The sequence below is a fragment of the Plecotus auritus genome (genome assembly GCF_963455305.1).
Source record: "Plecotus auritus genome assembly, chromosome: 6".
NCBI lineage: Eukaryota > Metazoa > Chordata > Mammalia > Chiroptera > Vespertilionidae > Plecotus > Plecotus auritus.
In genome coordinates, this window is record NC_137773.1 from 64,670,619 (window position 1) to 64,688,970 (window position 18,352).

The 18,352-nt window shown below is 35.6% G+C and overlaps 1 protein-coding gene across 1 annotated transcript in view; it reads left to right on the forward strand.

Moving 5' to 3' along the window:
- MARCHF1 (membrane associated ring-CH-type finger 1) overlaps positions 1 to 18,352 on the forward strand; it is a 669,052-nt gene that overhangs the window by 266,633 nt on the left and 384,067 nt on the right. The window contains 1 exon segment of the mRNA XM_080672550.1: positions 13,124 to 13,332. Within this exon segment, the coding sequence (XP_080528676.1) occupies positions 13,234 to 13,332 (99 nt within the window). The 5' untranslated portion in view covers positions 13,124 to 13,233.

The window sequence follows — 18,352 nt, forward strand, 5'->3', positions numbered from 1 at the left end:
CGTGTTAGCTTTTGAGTTTGACATGCTTGGTCTAGAATATAATTTACTCCAAGTTCTAATAGTTTGGGGATCTCTGCTGAATAATCTGTGATTTAACAAGTTCTCTCCGCTCTCACTTGATAGATCTTGAACCCTGGGTGAACTCTTGGATTTGTTTGGTAGTTCTTTCCTTCCTTTGCCTTGTGGGGTCTCATTTTGCAAACCTGCAGGTTAGTGTGTAGCTAAAGACTCAAAGGGAGTCTATACAAATTTTTGGAGCTCTTTCTCTATAGGCCCTTCTCTCTGGTTCTTTGCTCTACAAATTCCAGCCATCTCCATTTCCTTCCACCTCAGTCTGTATCTCTTCAACTCAGGTAGACAATCTAGTTCTCAGTACTGGAGTCCAGAAGTTGCCTCCAGGCAGGAAACCAGAAAATTACAGGAATCATCTCATTATTTACCCTTTTTTCAGGAATCAAGCATGGGTCTGTGCTGCCTGGTTATAATTTGCCTAGAAACACTTGTGTAATATAATTTTTAGTCTTATATTTCTTTACAGTTGTTTCTATTTGCATACACTAGGAAAGAAGGCCTTAGAGAAATGGAGGAAGTAATCTCCCCACCTTGATTTTTTATCTCATGCTGGTTCCTTCCTAGTACTATCTGCCTTGCCTCTTATATCATTACCTGATTCTGTGATTTCCATTCTGTTCCTAGGTGTTTGTAACCTAACGTTAACTGCCTAGAATGTGTTATGATCTATGCATGTGCTTTACGTATATCATAACCACATGCTTTTAACTCTTTATGTGATGGCTTCAAATAAAGTTATTGAATATTTTTCTAGTATTCTTTTAACATAGACTCTAACAGTGAATAGTTGTCTTTATTTACAAGCAATTTAAGGTATCACAAATGTATTAGCCTCTTATTTAAAAGGAAAAGTAGAATCTTAGACAATATGATAGCAGGTGCATTAAACTCTCTGTTCTTAAGTGGACATTTTATGTGGTTATTTCAATATGACCTAAATGGTCACCATTTTCTTTCATGTTGCATTCATTTGCTAATTATAGTTATTTTTAGAAAAATTATTCTTGGGTAATTGCAGCCTCTTCTACAACTGATGAAAAATCACCAGTTAATTTTAGAATTCAAAGCAGAGAACTCTGTCTTTATTGCTTTATTATATTGGTGCCATTCCCTATATAGTAGTAAACTTTTTATTAGGTAGTTGCTCTTCTCTGAAGGAAGAGATATCAAATTTAAAATTATGTATAATGTTCATAATAGAATCAGTTCAGATGGTACTTTATTTTCAAACCAATTATAGATATTTGTCCATTGTGTGGTCTGGGAATAAATACCTCTTAATATTCTACTCAAGTGTTCCTTCTTTTTTAGTGTAACCTCCACAGGGACTATAAATAATTATTAAATTTTATCCAACTCAGTAATTGTATCAGCAAATATTCCAGCCCCCCAAATCAAATTTATGCTTTTTAAGTATTTTAAATAAAGTTGTTCAGTTTCTCTGTGTGTGTCTGTCTCCTTATTTTTCTTTATACATTTATGTTCACTTAATGTTTTATTTAATTTATCAGCCAGTGCCTGCAGAGCTCTTATGATAGTAAATTAAGTTTGTGTTCTAAAATTTAGGTGCTTCTTATGATTATTTGACATCTATGGTGACTGCCATCTGTGAAAATTTTCAGGAAATAATGTCTTGCTGAACACATCCTTTCAGTTCAATGATTCATAATATGGCATAAAAATAGTTTAGAACTTTTATGGTTCAGTTATTTTTCCCTACAATTTTAAAGTTAATTTTCTAGATTTTTGACCTGTTAGTACTCTGTTGACTCCATATTCTTGGGAAAATAGCCAAACATTATAAGAACTTATGACAGATATATTCTTCTGCCCACTACTATGAAAGCAAAGACATTATTATAAAGTGCACTGAGCTGGGTATCACAGTCACTAAAGCCTTAAGAACATTCATTGACTGTTTGGCTTTATGGCATGATCTCCAAGGACAGCATAATCAGGGTATGATGATGATCAGCAACTCACACAATCAATATTGTATTTGTTCTGCAGTTCATCCATCAGTAACCTTTATCAACATGTTGTTTTAAAGGTGTTCAGTGTCAGGTAGAGTTAAATTCAATCTAAAATCAGTCACTGACTATATATTTTGGAACTTGGTCAAGTCGTATATCCCTCAGAGCCTCAGTTCCCTTCTCTGATAGAGATCATAATTCTACCTAGAAAGATTTTGGTGGGAGCCAAGTGAGGTAATATATGTGTAGGGTGTCTGATACATTACTTGACAGATAGTAGATGGCTCAAAAAATAGTAATTACTATTGTCATCATTATTACCGGTATTTTCTATAATATATTAACTCAAATTTATAATGATACCATGCTACTGCAACTCTGAAAAGCTACACTGTATAAACTACAGGTTGTATACTACATATATGCAATTTTCTTATAATTCTTAGTTTTTAAAAAGTGCTATTCAGAATAGTATAGGCATTTACATTTAATTGACAAGTGGAAGTAATTCCCTTTATAAATAAGAGATTGGGTTTTACTGTGTAGTTAGAATACTTTCTTAGGTAGTTTGAAGGAACATTGCCAATTACTTTTTTAAAAGCTGTATTTAATCTTCACTAATCCTTTAAATGTAAGTACATGTTTAATGATTAAAGCATTTTATGTAATTTTAAACTTCAAATATGAGTGGTGAACACTTAGTGCTTACTCCGTGGCAGGCACATGCCAAGAAGTTTATATGCATTATCTTATTTAAGTATTAAATAGTACTACTGTGTTAATAATTAAATACATTTACATAAATATGAAAAAAATAGAATCTTACTGCCTTAGAAAATTGAAAAAATCTAAATGCTTATTAATAATAAAAATAAAGAAAATATTTAAATAATTAATATATTATTCCAATTTATTAGATTTTGGAGACCTAATCATGAATATAGAGAACATCTTATAAAAATGACATAATTACATCTGATAAATCTTTTGATTTATTTTCCTTTGAATGTATTGTGATACTCTTAACTATTCAAAAGTCCATTTTCAAATATTTGAAGTATTTCATACTTTACACCCTTTATTTATTTCAGTGAATATCTATTAAATATTTTTAGAGTAAGAACTTGAAAATCTCTAGTATTTCAGCCCTAACTGGTTTGGCTCAGTGAATAGAGCGTCGGCCTGCGGACTGAAAGGTCCCAGGTTCGATTCCGGTCAAGGGCATGTACCTTGGTTGCGGGCACATCCCCAGTAGGAGGTGTGCAGGAGGCAGCTGATCGATGTTTCTCTCTCATCGATGTTTCTAACTCTCTATCCCTCTCTCTTCCTCTCTGTAAAAAATCAATAAAAATATATTTTAGAAAAAAAAAAGAAAATCTCTAGTATTTCAAAGTTAACTATTTAATAATCTTTATTATTTATGCCTCCTTTTAGACCTTTTATGTGTAGAATTTGTATTTGTGAGTGTTTAAGTTGTGGATAAAGAATATGTAATTGGCGAACAATAAAGTCAGTAACTAGATAGTTAAGTTCTTTACATTTATTGCCACAACTTGATGGCTTGTCTTCTTTTGCTATAAGACTTGATACCTTTTCTCCCCTGTGACTTTTCTCTTTTATTTTCTATGCTATGCTTTATGGTAAGTCATCAATAGTAGCAGACTCTGCCTGTTTATATTAAATCCTACTTTAACTAAACTATATTGACTCATAAAAGGAATAATCTTAGTTGCAAAGGATAAACACATCTTATGTCACAGAATCCCCAAAATAAAAGGTACTTCAGAAACTATTGAATCCAGCCTTTAAAAATATTTTATAATTATTTCCTTAATTGTCCCAATAAGTGATTATGTATTCACTATTTGAACATTAAAGTTTGTTTCTAAACTGTAGACTAACACAGTAGCCTGTTTTTATTTTCACAGAGCTCTAATTGTCATAATTTTCTTCCTTGTACTGACTCAAATAGACCTCTAAATGTTGGACTATATTCAATATATTATTCCAAAATATACCCGGCTTATCCCTTGAATTCAACCATTTACCACTCCCTCCCTTCCTCTTTTTCTGGCTCCTCCAACCCCCTATAACCACACATAGGGAAACAGAAAATGCAGACACTACTTGTACTCTTCATCCTGATTTTCTCTGCTCTTGGCTCTCACTACATCATCCTTGGTCTTCTCTTTCTATTGTAGGCTATTTCCCTTGGACTTGATGCCCACTGTTATCACCTGACTAATGCCCTGGCTCTGATCGATGCTCATTCGCATTTCCTAAAACAATATGCCTTCTGTGGACCCATTAGATACTGCTCTTCTGCTAAGCCTCTATCCCCAGAACCGTCTGCCTTCACCTGGTCCTTTATCAGCACTCACATCTTATGTATCACTCCTCATAGGCTATCCTGTTTTTTTTGTCTCTCCTGTGGGTCATTTTCCTGTTGAGCTACACCTGCCTGCTTATGGAGCCTGGATCTCCATTGGAATATTATTTTCACTTTCCTGGCTATCCAAGTACCGTGTCTTTCAAGATGTGCAGGTTTCAGTAAAGTGCATTCTAACTCTTGTACACCTGTTGTTTGCTTCTCACCAGGAAGTGCTACTAATCTGAAGAAAAACTTCACTGGCTTTAGTGAAGAATAGAGACTATTGTATAGAGCTAACACCTGAATGCTTTAACTAATTCTCTTAGTATTAGAAGTTGTAGAAATGTAAATTTATCCTTCTGAACATCACTTTTTCTCTTTTCTAGAAAGAGATCATACTTATCTTAGCAGTCTGAATATGGAATATGTAATGATTAACCAAAATTGTTTTAATCCATAAAAAAATTAAAAATATAAGAAACAAATTAGGAGTTAAGGTTTTAGTTGTTCCTTATTTTCCATTAGGATATTACTTTTTATAACGGTAAAATGTTGGTATAATATTTTCATCCATGTCAGAAAATAAATTAGATCATAACATTACTTTTAAAATAACAATCCATATGAAGAGACTATGTAGTGAATTTAGTAAATGTTTTCTCTAGGACCATTATATTAGCTACTCAAAGGTAATGAGTATCTCAGTTCTTATTTTGTTTGCTTATTTCTAAAATAATTCTGTGAGGAATAAACATGCTGGTTAAAAAATAGGAATAAGCAATCTTGTTCTTAAAAGGATTGAAAGATACTTTTGTATTCTTAATGTTCTTAAAATACATTGTTTAATTGGGGTTATATCCAGTTATATTTTAGTAGCTCACTGTAAGTGTATCACTCATACACTTTTAGGGGAGAGTTAATAGTAGAAATAATTCCAAGCATCTATTGAAGTGGATTCCTCCCCTAGGGCTGCTGTAAGAAAGTGCCAAAAATTGAGTGGCTTAAACAACAGAAATGTATTGCCTCACAGTTCTGGAGGCTAGAAATCTGAGATTAGGGTGTTGTCAGGGCCCTGTTCCTTCTGAAGGCACTAAGAAAGCATCTGTGCCAGGCCCTAGCTTTTGTAGTTCCTTGCTGTGTGGTAGTGTACCTCCGAATTCCACATGGCATTCTCCCTATGTGAGCATTGTCTCTGTGTCCAAATTTTTCCCTTTTTTGAGGGCACCACTTCTCCTGGATTGAGGCCGGCACTAATGACCTCATTTTAAATTGATATATCTATAAAGGTCCTTTCTACAAATAAAATCATATTCTGAGATACTTAGGGCTAGGACTTCAACATATATTTTGGGGAACAGGGAGTTTAACCCATTAAGTAGTATAGCTCCTGAAAAGAAGTATTATTAAATTCTGATGGAATTTCATGTCTTATTTCTAAAAGTCTACAAGGAAATAAGATCCCCTTGTTATCCTATTATATTGTCCTACTTGTTTCCTTGATAGTATGTTTTCAATTTATAAGTACATATTTACTCGTCTGTCATATCTTTCCTATTAGGCTGTAAGTTCCATGAGAGTAAAAACTGTTTTATTCATTACTGTCCCAATATTTAGCATATTGCTTGCAACATAGTAAGTGTTCAATAAATACTTTTTCCAAAAAATGGGATAAATAATTTTGTTTTCAAAAGGATCAAGAAAGTTTTGTATACTCATTGGTCTCTTGAAACCCATTGTTCAATTGGGTTTATACCCAGTTAGCTATCAAATTCTATTTTTTTTGGATTTAAAAAAATTTATAAGCTTAAAAACTCCCATCTGTGAAAATACCCATCCCCTTCCCCCTTACTCTTATTCCTCTGAGATAAGGGGGGAAAGGTTCTGAAACAGCCAGTGATTTGAAGACCTCCTGCCAGGACTTCATGCCCCTATAGAAGCCAGCCCATCCTTTTGGGATGACTACTTTACACTTTCTAAAAATATGCGAGTAAGTGGATATTTGCCCTAAGAGATTTCCCCCCTCCCCTGTTTGCTTCTTATATAGTAGATACACTAACAAAGATTAACTTGTGCATTTAGATACTTGGAAAGTAAAACTGAGTTAAACTGTGTTTGCCAAGCTATTTTTGTTTTTTAAATAAGATTTTAATTTTATTTGTTTTGAAAGTAAAATAGTATACAACATAAAATTTGATTTTGATTAATCCTAAACTATGTCTATAAATCCTAAATTATGTGTACAATATTTCTTAGTTTTTAAATTATTTCTAACATATTTTTAGAGAATAGAATGAAGTGACATTTTTCTTTCTAATTCTGCAAATTATAAAGGAGCAATGATTAATCCTATGAAGTTAATAAAGAGATTCTGTTTCTGATGACATTCTTTTGTCATGAGCATAGTATAAAAAATAAAAACTAGTTCAACTGACCATTTCTGTGCCTGCTGTAATTATCACATATCTTATGTCTGTGCGGATTGCTATTGATTCTACAAAAGACTGAAATGATGTCCTTGGCTCCATTGTATTCTTCTTCAACCTCAGAAAATAGATGTGTCCAAAATTAGGACCAATACTTTTCAGAGAATAAAATCAAAGATCTTGAGAGTTTATTTCATGTTCATGTTTCAAGGTTGATCATCCAATTGCTTCTGAAAGGTCTCCAGAGACAGAATTTCTACATTAAAAGGATGTTGTTCTAATTATAAAAGATAGTTGCACATACCAAATAATCATGATTGGATTTCAAAAATCAGAATCCAGGAAAAACATACCACGTTAGAAATACTTCATAACATTGCAGATTTTTTATAAACTGAGGACTAGGGATTTTAATTATTTTTCTGTTTTATCTTTCCTTCTCATTATTCCCATTGATCTTGTTTTGTTTGTTTGTGTTATTTCCTAACTCTTCTATGTAAGTATATGCTTATGCTTCAGCATTTCCCCAGTAAAATAGCTTTTAAATCCAAGTTCCTTTTCCTTCTCTTTTACAAGACATCATAAAGTTTTTGTGCAGTGGTATCTTGCTTCTCTATTCTTCCCAACAACCTCTCACAGTGGCCTTGTGTGATGGCAGGTTCAAAATCCATTTAATCAAGGTTTCTCCTCTTTCATCAGCAATATGCTATGAAATACCTTCCCCAACACAGAATGCTTGTTTCCATTTTCAGGATTCACTTGAAGTTCTTAGCTTTATTATCTCTATATTCTCTCCCAATGCTTGGCATAGACTTTACCTTTCTTCAGGCTTTTGGCCTGATTTCTCCCCTCTCCCTTCCCAAGTTTCAATCAATGTCATATTCTAATGGGCATACATGGCCTAAATCAATTGATAATCTTAAACAAATTTTCTCTGCATCCCCACAATCCAATCTCACACACATCTCTATGCCTTGAAATGACTTTATCACCATATGTCTAGCAACCCCCAATTCTTCAAGATGAACTATTTAGACTTATGATGATTTCTTGGTGCTTAAACCTTTTTTTTTTTTTTTTTTTTTTTTTTACTTACAGTCAATATTCTATATTATGTTTAAAATATTGATATATTGCAGCATATGTTTTTCAAACTAATTTGCCTGTGTAAGTAATATCTCCCTAATGACATAGCAAACTCCTTGACTAGATTGTCCCACATAATTTTGTACATTACCTCCTGCCCCTTAATTCTTAGCATTATTCAGAAAGCACAGATGTTCAAGCAATGTTTGTTGAATTTAATTATCAGTCTGTCCAGTTAATATATTAGTGTTACCTTGTTTCTGTTCCTTTGCCTAATACTTTATTTCTTTTCTTGGAGGTCTGTCCTTTCTCCTTCCCTCCCTCCATCTCTTTTCTTTTCCCTCCCTTCCTTCCTTCCTTCCTTCCTTCCTTCCTTCCTTCCTTCCTTCCTTCCTTCCTTCCTTCCTTCTTTCCTTCCTTCCAGTGGCAAAGTTGAGGGAGGGCTTATAGTATAGGATCAGATGCAAATCTTGTTTTGTTTTCCTTTTAAACTAGAGACAACCTAGGTCTGTGGTCGGCAAACTGCGGCTCGCAAGCCACATGCGGCTCTTTGGCCCCTTGAGTGTGGCTCTTCCACAAAATACCACGGCCTGGGCGAGTCTATTTTGAAGAAGTGGCATTAGAAGAAGTTTAAGTTAAAAAAATTTGGCTCTCAAAAGAAATTTCAATCGTTGTACTGTTGATATTTGGCTCCATTGACTAACGAGTTTGCCGACCACTGACCTAGATCATCAAGAGCAAGAAGAACACCGAATCAGAATCGCTTAGGAAAAGCTGAGATCCTAGCATTAAAATTATAAACTGCAACTGCCAAATTTAGGAGCCAGATTCTGTAATTTAAGTACTGTTCCCAGAACCAGAGGGTTGGAAACCAGAAGGAGAAAGCAAATCAAATGTAATTCAGGCTGTATGGCCTGGTATCAGGTGGAGAGTGCATCTTCCAGGATGGTTTCAACACTAATTATAGTAAATAATTTCCACAGAAATGTTGGGAAATCTCGATCATGCCTATGTATTGTAATTGTGTATGTAGAGACAAATTAGCCGGATGATTCCAGAATCCATGGCGCTTCTCTGCTAGCAAGGCTATGCCCGTAGGTGCTCAGTTGCTGAATGCATTGCATCCTGTTTATTCCCTGGGGTTTAATTACTCACAAGATGGACTGTGCTCTCCTAGGAGAAATGCATCCCACAGTACCGTAGTGTTTTTGGGTTTTTTTTTTTGTTGTTTTTTTTTAGTTTTGGATTGTTACAGAAGGAGTCATCCCAGGGAGTCTTTATGCTTGTAGTTGGCAGAGTATGTTGGGAGCTGCTTAAGAAAAGGTGTTAGATGCAAGTTAGCTGATATGCCTTCCAAGGCAAGAGAGTATTCTGCCCAGCTGGCATGGCTCAGTGGTTGAGCATCGACCTCAGAAGCAGGAGGTCATCTTTGATTCCCAGTCCAGTTTGGGGCCTGCAGGAGGCAGCTGATCAGTAATTTTCTCTCATCATTGATGTTTCTATCTCTCTCTCCCTCTCCTGTACTCTCTCTCTGAAATCAATAAAAATACTTAAAAAGAAAGAGAGAGAGAGAGTATTTGGACACACAAAGTGTTAAAAATATGCTCTTTCTTTTTCTTTCTCTCTCTGATAGTTTGAAAGTTTTAAAAGCTCAATTTGTGGCAGTACCTAATAGGTAAATGTTAATTAAACATCCTGGTTATTAATGTTCCTTGTTATTTCTGAAGTATTTACTTGAAAAGACATAATGAACTTTCTCTTGTTTAATGTGTAAAATACTCTAGGAAGTAAATATATTTTTTTAAAAAATTCAATTTATTTTCTAAATTTTAAGGTAAAAGAAAGCTAATGAAATAACTCAACCACATAAATCAAATTAACTTGACATTTAAATCTGATTTTTGAAAAATCTCACAGTAAACAAAGGATAAACCTTGCATGTATAATGAGGTCAAGGATTAAGAATGCCATTTAGTTAATTCAAGCTAAAAATCTCCTTTCCTGTAACTTCAATGAATATTTTAAGCAAAAATACTAAAGTCTAAATTATTTGGAAAGCTGCCTTAGCTATTCATGGAACTTTTCATGGATGTAAACACTGAGGATAGTACTTTTCTAAACAGATTCATAATTTACATTTTAATAGTTGTCACACACTATTGAATTTACAGACTTCTATGTCCAACCTTTCCTTAATTAAGACAGTCCTTCTAGATACAGGGATTAAGGATTATTTTTAAAGTAAGGAAATGACCACCTTACAATTACAGGTCATAGAAGTGATTTTTAGGAATTATCAACTTAACTTTGGATATGACATTTTTGGAAGATTTTTGCTTTTAGTCACTTCATTAAAACTTTTGTGTTTCACACATTTTGTAAACTAAGAGTGATGATTGTTAGGGTCACCAAAGGAGGTACACAAGAGGCTGAAAGTGATAAAGAATTATAAATTTACTAGAGGCCCAGTGCATGGAATTTGTGCATGGGGTCGGGGGCGGGGTTCCTCAGCCCAGCCTACACCCTCTTGCAATCCGGGATCTTTTGGACATCCCTCTTGCAATCCAGGACTACTGGCTCCTAACTGTTTGCCTGCCTGCCTGATTGCCCCTAACTGCTTGCCTGCCTGCCTGATTGCCCCTAACCACTCGCCTGCCTGCCTGATTGCCCCTAACTGCTTGCCTGCCTGCCTGATAGCACTGGTCTCTGGTCATTCCACCGTTTTGGTCACTGGGCTTTTATTATATAGGATTAGGTAATCTGGAAACTAGATGGGTTGAGCCCCAAAATGGTGCCAGCACCCAGAGACCAGGGAGTCAGAGGTTTTAAATTACTCTAGGTGGATTTTTTCAGCAGGGACTTCTCTGGGCAGGTCAGGATCCTGGGTAGGTAAGGAGGGGAAAGTTACCAGTCTTAGCAAATGGAATCTGGTCTAAGCAAAAGGGAATGTTGGTTGATAAATGCTCTAAAGGTCAGGGGAGGGGGTATTGATTCAATTATTTGATCAGACCTAACAATGATGAGCAAGTGCCAGGTTTAGGGCTACTTAACTCTGTGTTTTATGTTGTTATTGTTGTTTTTGTTTTACTGTTTTTAAGCAATAAAATTATTATTAGACAAACTTTAATTTGCTTATTGCTGCTTTAAGGTTATTTTATTGACATATGCAGTGATTCCCCAAATTGGTCTGTATTAGAATTTTTAAATGATATTTTAAAGAAATGTCCAGCTCAGCTTCCCACTGCAGCCCTGCTGAATCTGAATCTATGATAAAGTGAGTTGCAGGTACCTATCTGTGTGTTATAAAATCTCTGCAGGTGGACCTGATGGTTGGTAGGAGGGCAAACCAAACGTGAAAGTACATCGAAGTATTTATTTCACCAAATATTTAACTTAAAGATTTTTTGAACCTTTACATTGATTATTTTTGTCTTAATGACCAATGAAAATACCTATCCTTTTCACTTTATGACTATCCTGAGTTTAAAAAAAAATTGGAGTGTCTTATAGAAAATGACCCTCTCATTGTGGAATGCAAAGGTGGTTAAAGATGAAGTACAGCTGGAAACGACTTGGAAGATTAGGGACAAATTAGAATTTACACACAGTGCCTGAAGATATATAAAACAACAGATTTTCTAAATTTTGCTTCTTTTGGAATCAAGAAACACAAAAGATAGTGATATCTGATCTATTCACAATGTCCAGAAAATATAAAGTGCATGTATACAAAATGAGGAAGAAAATTCAGTTCTTTTAAAAGCAGAATACCAAATGCCCTAACAAAGAAGAAAAGATCACAAGGCAAAAGTGATTTTTTAAAAAGTTAATTTATTTTGAGAACTCACTCTACTGAGAGATTGGATTGTTTAAATATAAAGGGCAGACATTTGGATCAATCTTCTTTTATTTTTTTTCAAATTGTATACCTATTAAGAGTACAATCAAGTCCTTAGCAGTCTGTTTCCTTCTTAGAAAAGCAAGGAGAGGCTACTACTGATTCTAATAAATATATTTCCGGGAGCACAGGAATTGCAATAAAGCTGAAATGTGTAGTGTGGTGCTCTGTTCTCAGAATGATGACTTTTGACTCCTGGTGTCTTATTAAGGGAGGTGCAGGGAATGTTAGCGCTTTTTTTACCATCATCCAAAAAAGACTTTGCACTTGCTCCCAATTTCTCTCTCTCTCTCTCTCTCTCTCTCTCTCTCTCTCTCTCTCTCTCTCTCTCTCCTCTCTCTCTCTCCCCATCTACTCATTTTATGACACCTCTTTGGATGCTCTTCCCTTCAAGGCAGGTTCTTTGACCTAAACCAGTGGTTCTCAATCTTTCTAATGCCTCGACCCTTTAATACAGTTCCTCATGTTGTGGTGACCCCCAACCATAAAATTATTTTCGTTGCTACTTCATAACTGTAATTTTGCTACTGTTATGAATCGTAATGTAAACACCTGTGTTTTCCGATGGTCTCAACCTGTCGCGACCCACAGGTTGAGAACCACTAGCAGGGTTGCCTGAGACCATGGGAAAACTCAGATATTTACATTACCATTCATAACAGTAGCAAAATTACAGTTATGAAGTAGCAACGAAAATAATTTTATGGTTGGGGGTCACCACAACATGAGGAACTGTATTAAAGGGTCATGGCATTAGAAAGGTTGAGAACCACTGAAAACAAATTATTGCAGAAGCTTGAAGGACACAGCCAGCTCCTCATGCTTTTCAAGGAAGAGATTTGGCTCCAGACAGGACACTAAGCTTTTCAGCCTTCTGCTTATTTACTTAGTCAGAGGGACACAGTGTCTCTGGGTGCTTAGTGGACCCCTGAGGAATCTGGAGAAACAAAAGCAGAAGTGGTAGCCGCTGCAAATGTGGGTGTCTGTACCATTAAAGGAAGCAGTTGCTAATAAGGGCCTGTGAGACCTAGGTTTCCTTGGTTTCCATGACAGTTATTAGGTACCATAGAAATTGATGTCTCCCACAATGCTCTTAGGGGAGAGGGGGTGCTCTGGTGACAAAGCAGTGCAGTTATGACTTGCAGTAAATCATCCTTCTGAGAGACAACATCCCCTCGATTACTTGCCCTTGCATTTATTTTACCAGTAGAGTCCCTTACAGCATGTTTGATGTTTTGGCCAGAGACCCTGGCTTCTGCTGTACAGTATCTCAAACACTATTTTTCCCCTTTTTGTTTAGAGCTGAGCTTGGCAAAGCAAGGATATGAACAATTGTGCAGGTGGGCTACTCAGGGCGAGTGAAGAGATAAGGCATCCAATCAGGGACTGGCAACCTGCAGCCCTGCCAATATGCCCCTCCACCAGATTTCCGTAATCCCAGCACGGGAGACTGCCAGCAATGGGAGAAGTTCAATGGGCAGAAACAAAGAGAAGAACAAGGAAGTCGAGGTAAGAGGAGGTTTGATTTAATAAAATAAGACAGCCAAGCCAACTGTAGCCGATGCTGCTCTTTGCACCACGGGATGCGGCTAAGGCTTAAGAGCCGCTAGGATCCCGCTCCCAGTATGTAGCAGTGGATTGGAAGGAGATCATTTGGAACTAACAGGGACATATGAAACGTCACCTCTATTTTCTGATTGAGGAAAGGACTCAAATCCATAAGGACACTTGCTGCTTGACAGATTAAAAACTTTTGCCTCTTTTTCTAAACAGTGTACAGGGTCACTCTGGGGGATTTTTATGGCTTATGGGAGACAACCCAGCTGTCCTGTGGACATTGCTGTTGTCCACTTTCAGACAGTGGGACTGTTGATGTTTGCTAATGTTGCTCACTGCCCACTACGCTAGAATGTTTGAAAACGACTCTCTTAACGAAGTGACAAAGATAATAGAGATATGACAGCTGTGTCACTGAATACATAACATGAATTAAGATGACATTTCACTGTCTCATAGGACCTATTGCTCTCCATATACATTCCCAGCACATGCCTGTGTATTACTTTTGTTTGATCTGTTTCATCTTTTTCTTCATGAAAAAAAACAGCACTATTGGAAACTTACATGGGCAAGAGAAATATAATATTTAACAGTACATTCAGGCTTTATTTTACAGTTAAATAGAGCAGCTGCTGTTCTAAATTAAATTGCCTGAAAGATCAGATGCTGGGACCTTACTTCAAAGTATTTTAAGGAAATGGTTAAGCAGACACAAGGATATTGGGTGAAAATATAAATGCTGTTGTGTTAAAAGGGAACTTGATAGAATGCCAGATACTGTAATCCTGTCTTTTAATCTGTTGACAGTCCTCAGGTCTCCTTAACTTTGTAGAAAATGAGCTTGCCTACCTCCTGTCCTCTATGTTAATCTTTTACCTAAAGAACAGGTAGTAGGGGGCATAGAAACAAACCAAAACCAAGCAAAACAAACTATTAAAGGCAGTGGAGTGTCAAGATTGACTGAGAGGAAGAGAATAATAAACTCAAGCCCACGTTCATTTATAGCCTCTTTATACTTCATTTGAACTGATTTTGAAATGTCATTGAAGCCCTAGCCAGTTTATTTCAGTGGATAGAGTGTTCGGCCCGCAGACCAACGGGTCTCAAGTTCAATTCCAGTCAAGGGCATGTACCTCCTTTGCAGGCTCCTCCCCATCCCTGGCCCTGGTCGGGGGCTAGCAGGAGGCAACCAATGGATGTGCTTCTCTCACATGGATCTTTCTCTCTGTCTTTCCCACTCTCTAAAAATCAGTGAAAAAATATCCTCAGGTGAGGATTAAAAAAAGAAAAGAAAAGAAATGTCATTGAAGATTAATGAGATATATTTTTTAAGGAATTACATTGTTTTATTAGAAAAAACAATTATATGAAACATGAGCATGAATTTAAAAATGTAACAGCACGTTGTTACATAGGCAGAGCAGAGTATTTGCTTCTTAAACATTTCTTCTTCCTGGTTATATCAGCAAGTTTTTGGAAACTTCTGAAGATTAATGAGATCTTAATGTGGCTAGAATTTGTATAAAACTTCAGGAGACTTGTCTGACTAATTTAGCTTGAGAGATACTTTACCTTAGTAATGCTCTTTCATAGGCACATTACATATTTCTGGAATTTCTAAAATGAAAAATCCTTGTAAAGTCAGGAAACTTACCAGTTTATTATTAATTGAAAATATTCTCTTAAATATTTCTTCTCTTTGACTTGGTAATGGTATTGTTAGAACATCAAAGAGCTTCTGTTGAGTTTATTGGCATGGAATGGAGAGTAGAGGACATTAACCACTTTTGAAAGTAGGTTTGGAATTGCTAAAAACCGATTTATAAGTTTTATATATTACTCATCATCTAGATCCTTTGGATGCATGTAAGATAATTTTGAAGGAAACTTAATAAGATGACATTGGGTGACAGTTTTGACATCTAGAATGACCAGCATCTGAAAGATGTTTGGAAATGAAAACACTGTTTCATTTCCAGGTCCCCCCACCCTCCTTCTGTGGCTTATGACACTGCCAGAAATCTCCGGCTACTGCTGTCTACTTGGTGATGAATAAGATAAAGGTGGGATGGATGGCTGTGTGACTTTTGAAAAAAATCAAACAAACTTGGTTGTTTTCCATGTTAGGAATAATAATGAAATTATTCTACCTCAAAAATAGCCACAATTTTTATTCAGATATTGATGTTAAGCCACATTTTCAGACATCCTCACAAATATTTTAAAGAAGTACCTATTTATGAGTAGCTTCATTTCTTTCAGGGGCAAATACACTTTAATATGTCACAGGGTGAATCGGTGGGTACTCTTAAAGGAAAATAACGTTAAATATTGGAAAAAGAAAGGAAACTCCCAGCCTTCACGTCATTTTTAATATGAGACATAGTTCTAAAAAAGGGAAGCACTTTTCAGGACTTAAATACTTCTTGATTTCAATAGGATGGAGTTAAATATTTCTATTTTTGAAACATAGTTTTAAATCTTATTAAAGGGATCTCCTGTTTTGAAGAATTAAATAAATAGTCTAAAAGAGTTCTAAATGCCATTTAAGGTGGATAAGTTAAACACCATCCACCCTGTGCGTTGGAAAGCACGAGGAATCTGTCAGGGCAAGTGGTGACTCTCTGTAAAGGACGGCAGAACATCTTATAGACAGGTGCACATTTTCTGATTGAGCAACTGAGACACATCCTCCTTGGAAGTTTTTTCAATGTATTTTACTTGTCTTAAAGTTGTCAAAATAATACATGCACACATAGGGCAAGTGATCCAATTTCAGGATTAAGGATTTGCTAGTTTAAATGTTGAGCAAATTTAATTTGTGCTATTAGAAACTTAGAGGCTCTTGAATATACTAACCTATGTCTAGTTTTTTTTAAATAACACAAAGAAAATATGGAACTATTAACTATTATAACACTCCAAAAAGATCAAAGCTGTAAAAAATAACATTAAAATTAAAAATAATAATAATTCTAATGCCAAGCTTTATAGTGAATATGCATTTGACATGTTTTGCATGGCATAACATTATAATTATTTATGCATTTGCTTAATAACTCCAGAAGTGCAAAAATCAAAAGAGCATATCACACCAGTTTGGAGATAGTTGGGATTAATATTTAGGTGAAGTATGCAGATTTATCTTCTAGAGACATCAGCTCTAGAGGTTGTTTGGACAGTTAAAGGACAGTGCCTCAGACTTGCATTCCAGAGACAAAAAAGATTTTATTAACACAACTCGATTATTAGATGATCAATCTCTTGTGAAGTTGATAGACTAATCAGTTTTGAAAGATTTATATATAATGCAGCTGGTCAACTGTATTAATTTATACCCAGAGATAATATTTTTTAGTGATGGAATGCTCGAGAAAAGTTCCAAAGAGGAAATTAGTAACCAGACTTTTCTTTGTAGCATGAAATCAATGAGGGAAATGAAATGGTTTGGTGTAGGGATATTATTATTAGTCTATACCTTGAGAAAGCCACAACATTGGGAAAACCATGGAAGGAAATGGCTCTATAAAGAGGTTCGTAGCTCTAGCTCTAGATATCTTCAGATCTCTCCTTCTCTAATTGAGTACAGAGACTGATCAGTTTAACTTCTTTAAATCTCATTTGCCTACTTTTCTAAATGGGCTGCTTTGCTTCTGTTTATCCATTTTCCCTTCTCCTTTTTTTTTGGATATATTACCACATATTAGGATACAATGAATTCACATTGGGGATTCAGGCATGTAAAACCTCTCTCTTACAAGACTAATCAAATTCCTAGAACTTTCGAGGTAACTTAATTTCACACTCTAATTGGAAGTTCTGATTGTGTAAATTTAAATATTTAGTCAGTCTCTAGCACATATTCCTTATAATGAATGCTCTGGGATTTATAAGCAAATGTTTCTGAAGCCCACTGTATTTCAAATGTAGAGCTGAACCAGGGATCCAGGCAAGGGTGTTGCTACCAGTTCATTGCATGTTGCCCTACATTGTCAGCACAGAGCTGGGAGTTAGACAATGGGAGTTACACCAGAGGAGAAAAGAGGCCATGAGCCCTTGCTTTCTACCCTTTCCTCATCCGCAAACTGACCATGCATGCCAACCAGGCTTTAGAAGATATTTTAGTGGGTGGGGGGAAGGGCAGAGAAGGGAGTTTATATGTATATTTTTCCTTTACTGATTTCATGATATTTCTTTACTTCAGTTTTTCCTCTTCTTTTCCAAAAAGAATGTTAACTCTCCTTCCCTTTTTCTGGGATATCCCTTTCGAGGTCTTCTGAGTGCCTGTCCAATGATATCCCATCGGGCCACCTTTCCTTACAGTAGCTGCTGGTCTGTTAATTGGAAGTCCTTTCATGAGCATCAGCAATTTGAAAAAGATGGTTCTTTGATATAAATCCTTCATTTAAAGCACAGTGAATATAAAGATTAACTCTACTTTTTAGTAGAAAATCATAAAAACTAAATAACACATTGAATCTCAGGGTCAGAGCCTCCTAATTTGAGATTGGACAATCTAATTTCAGATCTATGTGTTTCTTTACAATTAAAGTACTATAACCTTTTCACATTTCTTAAGATAAATTTATAGAATCAAAGTATCTCAAAATGAAAAAGTCCCCTAAGAATTTTTTATCTTAATTCCACAATTAAAACCCATAGAGAATAAGTAATCTGCCAATGTCACACCACTACTTAGTGGTAAAGTTAGGGTAAAAACACAGGCCTACTAACTGCCAGTCTAGTGATCTTTCTATTGTTATTGCATTGGTAAGTTTTTTGTTTTTGTTTGTTTGTTTGTTTGTGTTGTTTTGCCAAGGAACAGAATTACAATCCCCAAACTTAAAAGGGCTATATAACCCTCAAAACTGCTAACCTCTCAATGGGGGGAGTTTGGATTTCTTGTTGTTGTTATCTGCCTATGATTCAAATATAAAATGGCTGGATATAAAATGGCTTTTATTTATAG